General features: G+C 46.1%; 1 protein-coding gene across 1 annotated transcript; it reads left to right on the plus strand.

Annotated features, from left to right (window-relative positions):
- The first annotated feature begins 1,693 nt into the window (after window positions 1–1,693).
- On the plus strand, window positions 1,694–6,967 carry BAMBI (BMP and activin membrane bound inhibitor). Its single transcript, XM_084897483.1, has 3 exons — window positions 1,694–2,131; window positions 5,455–5,742; window positions 6,179–6,967. Exons 1-3 carry the CDS (start codon window positions 2,056–2,058, stop codon window positions 6,595–6,597), a joined length of 783 nt encoding a protein of 260 aa, XP_084753609.1. The 5' UTR covers window positions 1,694–2,055; the 3' UTR covers window positions 6,598–6,967.
- Window positions 6,968–8,612: the final 1,645 nt, after the last annotated feature.

The following is an 8,612-nucleotide window of genomic DNA, read 5'->3' on the forward strand; positions in this document are numbered from 1 at the left end:
TATGCTCAAAACATTGTGCAGGTACATCCCTACCATCCTCAAGCTCCATTGCCCCAAGCTCCTATTTAGGTTTTGGCATCTTTATAACCCCAGACACAGTGAGCCTGGCCTATAGTGGGCGCTCCAAAATAGCTGAATGAACACATAGGTACTCTCAGTTTCCTTTTAGTTAACGATTTGACTATCTGAAGTTAAAAATGTGTCATTGCATGGAAAGTATTGTCTGTATGAACCCCTTAGAAGTGTTAACTTCAATAAAGAATTAGGTATCAGGGAGCTCTTATCTAACTCCTCTTCAAGAAATGACAGTCTGTCCACCACGTGAGATATGCCTGCAGTTTACCTGGTGTCCTATCTGGTTTGATTTCCTATTAAAACTTCAACTGGACTTAATGTCCCATCCTTTTGGAGGAATGGTCAGAGCATCTGTTTATGAAATTATCTTATTTTATCTGCATATAAACATTACTTTTCAAAGACAACTTCATTAACTACAAGCTGCAGTTCCGTGGACTTTCAACAAGTTTAATTTACAAGGTTCGCCTTGAGACATACATATATTTCTTAGTTTTAAAGCCCAATTTTGCACTCTAGTCCTAAAGAGGTGACTCTGCATCTCCCAATTTAGCATTGAATGCTCTCTTCTGCCCATCTCCTCCCCCTTTGACATTTTATCAGATAGGGCAACCTTGGTTAATCCTAAAAGGAAATTTTGCAAATGGTTGACTTTTGTTAATCTCAGGTTTTGAGAACAAGGGGTAAAATCGTTTCCTCAGATAACACTTTTAAGCCGAGTCTTCCCTCCAAAAAAATTAAAAAACAACAGCAAAACCATTTAGGACCGCTTTTGGGTACACTGGGGGCAGGCAGCCCCGAAAGACCTAATAAATGAATTAGCAATTCAGAAAGGAGACCGCCGAGGGGCTGATATTGATCAAGGTCGGCGAGTGTTTGCCTGCGTTTGTTAGGGGGGTGGTTAATTGCGCGTCAGCCCGGGCCTGTGTCGTCTCGCTGGCGCCGGGTGCTTTTTGGATTTGCTAATTTTCGTTAAGTGTCTCTACTCGTCCCCTGTCTACCCAGGAGAACTCAGCGTCTCCTACTGATCAACAGTCTGTCTGTCTGGGCTTTATTGATCACAGGGCAGGCGGCTCTTAGAGGATGCACTGGGGGGAAAGGGTGTGTGTGGGGAGGGAGGGAGCTGAAAGCAAACCCGAGCCTCCTTCCAGGCCCCTTACTGCTCCCCGCTCCACCGCCACACGCCAGCCCGCGGCTCCCGGCAGGAGCGCACGCCGGGGACCGCCGCGGTCCCTGGGGCTCCCAGAGCGCAGAGGCGGGGGAGGGCTTTGGGAGGCGGCCACGCGGGCCAATCGCGGGTTTCGGGGGGAACAGAAAAGAAGGCCCGGGCTGGGGGCGCTGGCTCCAGGCTGAGCTGTGAGGGTCCGGAGATGGACACAGCGGCCCCGCGCGCCTCGCGAAGGGCAGGGACCGGCGGGCCTCCGCTAGAGGGAGCGCGGGACACACGGCGCGGGGGCGGGGAGCGGCCGGGCCAGACGCCGGCGCTGCGAGGAGCCGGAGGCAGGTCTGCCCCGCCCGTGTCTGGGCCCGCCCCCTGGGCGCGGGATGATTGACCTGAGCCCGTCAGCCAATCGGACAGCGCTGGCGCGGGCCGGGGGCGGGGCGGCGCCGGGCCGGCTCCCGGGCGGAGCGGTATTTACGGCGGCGGCGGCTGAGGAGGCGGGCGCAGCGGGAGCCAGCCGCCGGCGGTGTCTGCGCGCTGCCCCTGCCCCGCGGCCGCCGGGAGGGAGAGGATCCCAGAGCTCAACCCCGAGCGCGGCCCCAGCGGAGGAAGGAACCGGTGTCCGTGGCGTCGCCGGCCGTCTCGGGTCCTCGGCACACCGTCCGGCCGCTTCCCATGCTCCGGGCGCCGCCGGCCCCCTCGCCCCGCTGACGGCGCCCGCCCCGGGCTGCCCTCATGCGCCGCGCGCGCCGGGAGGCGTAGGCTGCCGCTGCCCGCGGCTCCGGCACCGGCGTGGCTCCGCGGCCGTGGGCGCGTCAATGGATCGCCATTCCAGCTACATCTTCATCTGGCTGCAGCTGGAACTCTGCGCCATGGCCGTGCTGCTCACCAAAGGTGGGTGTCCGCGGCGGGCAGGGCGCGGGGTCCCGGGCGGGCGGCCGCCCTGCGAGCCCGGGATGGGAGCCCGGGATGGGAGCCCGGGATGGGAGCCGGGGATGGGAGCCCGGGATGGGAGCCGGGGATGGGAGCCGGGGATGGGAGCCGGCCGCCGGGCTTTGTGGGCGGCGGGCGAGGCTTCCCCCCCGCGCCGGGGCCGCAGGTCACGACAAGTCGCTGCTGCTTAGAAGCCGCGGCGGTGGCTTCGCAGCCGAATCGGGTCGGTGTCCCGGGCCCGGCTCGTGGAGGGGCGGTCTGACCCCGGGGCGAGCGGTTGTCACGGTGTTGGTGTCAGTCAGTGTGTCTGAACCTAAGAATGTTTGCGGCCGGGAGCGGGCCGGGGGTGGGGGGGCTCGGGCGCCGCCTGCCCGCCTGCCCGGGGCGGGGGAGCCCGGAGGGACCGCGGAGCCCGCTCCCCCCTGCGCCGCGCCCGGCGCGTGTGTCTCAGTGAGTGTGTTTGAATCTGTTTTTGTGTTTGAATATATCTTCGTATTTGAATGTGTGTGTTGTGTGTCTGTATTTGCATGTGTACCTCTCTCTCTGAGTCCGCCTTTGTATTTGAATGTGCCTCTGCTCAGGAGCGTTCCTTCCGTCCCCCAGTGAGCGTCTCTGTGAACCAGCGAGTGCGAGCCTCCCTCCTGGAGCGAGTGTCCGGTGTGTGTTCTCTGTGTGTGTGTGTGTGTGTGTGTGTGTGCACTGTGCAGGCGGGTATGCTGTGCTCTTCTTAGTGGCTGGGAGGAGAAGGCTCTGTCAGTGGTCCCAGTTCCCACTCCCTTCGCATTGCACAAAAGCTACTGAAAAGCAATAACAAAACAGCGCTTAGTTTATTTTTTCTCCCCTGCAGACTTTCACCTTTTAGTTTGAAATAACCCAAACTCCATCTAGTTCTCAAGGTTACCCTACCTACCCTGCCGTGAACTACACATACATTTTTTTTAAAAAATAGGAAGTGTTGTTTAGCTTTGCACCCTCCACTTTTCTCTAATTGCCATGTATCAGGCATGAGGTTAAAGGATAAGCCAGCCCAGCAAGGATGATGTGCTACAGTATTTATTTATTTTGGAAGGAAGGGTGTAATTAACCCTAAATAACAGCCCTCTCCGCCCGAGAGGGGAGCCTCCCGGTCCCATCAAAGGCGGGCAGCGCGGGGAGGGACTGAGGCTGACGTGAAGTCGCAGATACCGAAACTATGTGCCTGATAATGATATAATTAGGGGATCAGAGATTTCTGACTGCTGCTGACTTCAAAAGCTTTAAAAGAAGCCTGCAGTCTCTCCTGTAGCCATCTTGACTAAAGTAGACATTTTTGTTTAATCACTACGTACAGTAAAAAGTGGGGGTGGGGGGGGGGCACACACACTTCAGAAAGAGCATTGTTCACTGTTTCAAAAGACCAGTCGCCTTTCTGGCCTTTTGTATGCCACAGGAAGAAACTTTATGAAACAGAAATATAGTTTCAATACAGTAATACAAAAGTTAATTCAACTTGCTCAAATGTGGCTCCAATTTTTTTTTTTTTTTTTTAAAAAGTCGTTAGAACTTTTCTAGTTACCTGTCAAAATTTTATTAGACTGTTTTAGGTCATTGAAAATGTAATATGTTAAATAGGCTCTCATAAACGTTTAAGCAGCATTTCATTTGCATTCAGTTTTTTTTTTTTTCTTCCTGCTTGAGGTCTGGGGTGAATAGGATCAAAACAGACTTTTAATCTGTCTTATTTCAACCTTAAATCTCTGTATGGGATTTGTCAGACTAGGGACATGTAGTTATCATCAATCACATAATACCAGTGAGCTTTATGCAAAAAAAAAAAAAAAAAAAAAAAATCAAGCTGCAAAGAGGAGAAAACCTCTACAAATCAAGTTCCTATCCTGAAGGTCTTCCTGGAGAAGGGTCTTGGGCCCCAGACCCAGGACAGGGAGTGTAGACACAGAAATTTAGAATAGCAGCAAGACCTCCGGCTTTGTACCGTTAAACTTAGCTTGCCGGAGATCTACATAGAGTTGGCAAGTCTTTTTAGAACTGAAGCATTAGCAGCCTCTGGTGAAAACTGAGCTTGCCATACGGTGGCTTGGAATTTGGACAGATAATTAAATGAGACACCTTACTCAGGCATTCGCAGAGAGGAGTAAAGGGTAGGGAGAGGGGTTTGGTTTCAGTAACTAGACAGAACTTCAGATTGGGAAACTGGAGAGAGGTGTGTGCGTTAGTTTAATTCACAGTAGCTTTAGCTGTGGCATGTGACAATGACTGGCGTCCACCGGGTGGGAAATCATACTAGTGATAACTCTGAGACCCAGATTAATTCAACTAGAAATTGATGTTAAAAGCCTCAGATCTCACATTGCAGCAAAAGGTTAACAGTAACTCACAAAGTAAGTTTTATAAAGGAAACTTTAATCACTTCCTGTAGAAAAATTTGAGGTTTCCTTAAGGATTTTTCATTGAACCAGCAGAGGATTTTCAGATTCAGTGTTTCCCCTTTTAGATCCCATGTTGAATTACATGTAAAACGGGGGAGTTCAGGGGGAGGAGAGGTTAGCCTTGCAGTTTTTACATTCTCCCCTCCACCCCCAGATTTATGACTTTCCATTTGGGCTGAAAGAAATTGACTTTGGCAAGCAAACCACTAATTGTAAACTGCCTAGTTCCTGTTTTACAATATACTAAAAGCTCCTCTGCATGAAAAGATCTTTATAGGCAAAGTTTGCCTTTTCTAGAGAGGTTGCAAATAGCTGCCCAGTTTCATAGTTTTAAAACCTCCTGACTGGAGCAGTTTCTAGATTGTTGTGTTTCTAGTTAATAACTTTATAAAGTGTTAGCTAAAGCTCTTAAATCTTGGCACAGCCCCTCGAGGTAGTAAACAATTCAGTAGTTCCGATCAAATATTTATACTGACAAAATAAAAAAGCCTAGCATTTTCATTTTGTATGGTCATGATTAATTGAGTAAATGATGTAATTTTACCTTATTGTAGGAGAAGTTATTGTGATTATTATTTTCCCTCACAAACAAAAGTATTATTTTTAATTACTAACTTAACAGAAACCCAAATTGAACTTTGATTCTCTGCTACTGGGGTGAATGCATTTCTAAAATTGTACTTAACTGGGTTGAAATGAAAGCACAGGCTTACACAAAGGGCTTTCCCAGTCTTCCTGGTCTGCTGTTGTTGTAAGCACTCAGCTGAATATTCTAAAAGTGCCTTTGAGCTTGGGATTTAGCATTCACGTAAGCAGACGCATTATCTGGTCTCTGATGCAGTTTCTCATTGTTTCCAGGGGAAATCAGATGCTACTGTGATGCTGCCCACTGTGTGGCGACTGGCTATATGTGTAAGTCGGAGCTGAGTGCCTGCTTCTCTAAGCTTCTTGATCCTCAGAACACAAATTCCCCGCTCACCCATGGTTGCCTGGACTCTCTCGCAAGCACAGCAGATATCTGCCAAACCAAACAGGCACAAAACCACTCTGGCACCGCCATACCCACATTGGAATGCTGTCATGAAGATATGTGCAATTACAGAGGGCTGCATGACGTTCTCTCTTCTCCCAGAGGAGAGGCCTCAGGTAGGTAGTAGCTCTTTCTAACCAGAATGCTTGCCTGATCTATACAGTTTTGTGACAGCCAAGACTTTGTATGTCTGCTATTGATTTTGTTGTTAATCTAATTAGAGACAGCAGAGGGAGAAGAATGGCTGAATGCACAGATGCATCTCTACTGAGTAGCTTTTATGTGTGCTTGAGCATTAGATGTCTGTCTACATAATAGGTTTTGCCTGTTTTTTCAAGTTGGAAGACATTAAAAGACCACTAATACTCTGTAATGAGAGTCTGTAAACAGATGTCTTTGTAATCTTTTGCATTGTTTTTGCAACATTTATTTCCTAAATAGGGTTGACTTAATTGTAGGCTATGTATTGGGGTGCCTGGTTTAAAATGGATAGGTGAGTTTGAATATATGTGTACAGGAAGAGTTAACATAGTTTTGCTTGTGCTCCTTTAGGACAAGGAAACCGGTATCAGCACGACGGTAGCAGAAACCTCATCACCAAAGTGCAGGAGCTGACTTCTTCCAAGGAGTTGTGGTTCCGGGCAGCAGTGATTGCTGTTCCTATTGCTGGAGGGCTGATTTTAGTGTTGCTTATTATGTTGGCCTTGAGGATGCTGCGAAGTGAAAACAAGAGACTGCGGGATCAGCGGCAACAGATGCTCTCCCGTTTGCACTACAGCTTTCACGGACACCATTCTAAAAAGGGGCAGGTTGCAAAGTTGGACTTGGAATGCATGGTGCCGGTGAGTGGGCATGAGAACTGCTGTCTGACCTGTGACAAAATGAGACAAGCAGACCTCAGCAACGACAAGATCCTCTCCCTCGTTCACTGGGGCATGTATAGTGGGCACGGGAAGCTGGAATTCGTATGACCGTGTCTTATCTGAACTGAGCTTCTTGGACGCTTGAAGGCCTTTGAGTTCCGCTGGACAGGAGCACTTTATCTGAAGAAAAACAAACGTAATCAACTTTGAGAGACAAAATGACCTCTGCAAACAGAATCTTGGGTGTTTCTTCTGAAGGATTATTTGCACAGACTTACATACAGTCAAATGAATTTTTTTGCTTTGAAATTATAAAAAGCAAAGAGAAGACTATGTACACACTGTTACCAAGGTGATTTGCATCTGAGGGAGCTGGAATGAGTACCTAAATAAACTAAAATGTGTTCTATGTAAGCTCCTACATCTTGATTTATTGTAAAAAAGATTTAAAAATATATATCTATATTTTTGTCTGAAATTGAAAACAGTGTCTTGTCATAAATTAAAAACTAAGTGGGAAGTGTAAGACACTACATGTTAACTATATAAATGAAGATCTGTTGCTCAGAGTAGGGTCTAACTATAGGATTTGGCTTGGTCTTCCCTTCTTTTGTTTCAAAAACGAGACCAAAATCTTGTTTGTTCTTACGTGCATATGTGTAATTCTCCTACAGCATGTAGAATTTCTAAATGGACTGCCCATCATTTATTTAAGTGTCTTACCCACATTTTTTGTTTGGATCATTCTGTTTTTTAACTTTTTTATCTAAGAGAAATCTTAAGCATATTTATACCACATCAGGTATGATTGATCTGTTACTGAAGTTGCCTTAGCAAGCCTACTATTACTTATCAACTTGATCCACTTGCTCTTTAATACTTTTAAATATGTCTACCTCCAACCAGGAAAAAAACCAAACTTATTTTGGTAAAGTTAGTCACTGCCTACTTCTACTGTTTACTCTGTCTGAAACCGAATTAAATATTTTGGACTCCAAAACATCTTTAAACACAGTGTTATACTAATATTTTATCTTATTTTTCATTTTCTATAACGAAATTTTAGAAAGGTTTTCCATGGTGAACACTATATATCAATTGAGATTTAAATAACACACAGTGCTGCTAGTTTTTCTTCCCCAAGTGATCCTTTTATTAACATAACCAAACGTTAGCCACTAACTTAGTACACCAGTGTTTCCGCTCCTGTAGGACTTTCTGTCTGGCAACACTGCCTAGCCTGAGTATAAACCCATGTCACATTTGTGTACCTTTCTCCCAAATGGATTCTTTTAATCTTAAAAGAATAATTTGCCATGTAGGGTTTTCCCTCAATTCTTTTGTATATTGGAAACTTTTGCTTAATTACCTATTGCCTACATATTTGAGTAAGGGGTTTTCTTTTATGAATATTATAGAGTTTTTAAAAAATGTCGTCTGGAATATTTTATGATGAGCATAATTTGGGTCCCTGAAGACAGATGCAGTAGCCAAGCTCATGGAAGAATATGAATTGAAAGGACTAATCTAAAGATGAGTACTTAGATTATTTAATAGTTAATAGACCACAGCCCAACTAAATTAGGCTATGGAATAAATATGCATCTTAATAAATGACAGATTTGTTTTGTGCTTTTTGAGATTGACAGTTTGTGCATTCATGCCTTAACAATTTATGTGATAAGTTTTATGTGTGTCAATTTCTGAGGGAGCCAAGGAATTGTTTCACCTTAGATTAAAAGACTTGCTCCTTATGCCTTCTCATTTCACGTACAACACCATACAAGTTCAATGATTCTTTAGCCAGCCTTTACTTCACTTCTGTGGAGTTATTTCCTTCTGCTTGCCCTGCTATTCTCTATTCATTCAATTTCTTCCAAGTACCAGTTAACAACTCATCAATTCATTAAGGAATATAGCAATGAAGGATTTAAATTCATGTGCTTAGAAACACTTGGAAATCCATAAACTCCATATTCCAGAAAAGGCCTGGGTCCAGGCTAAAGCTAAAATCACACAACTTGAATGGAAGGTCAATGAAGGGTCTTCACTTGGTTCTATGTTTCTTCATCTGGGCCTTTTTCTTTGTACTGTAAATTTATGAAACTGTTTGCATCTCCCTT

Source organism: Pipistrellus hanaki (genome assembly GCF_964339955.1).
Source record: "Pipistrellus hanaki genome assembly, chromosome: 1".
NCBI lineage: Eukaryota > Metazoa > Chordata > Mammalia > Chiroptera > Vespertilionidae > Pipistrellus > Pipistrellus hanaki.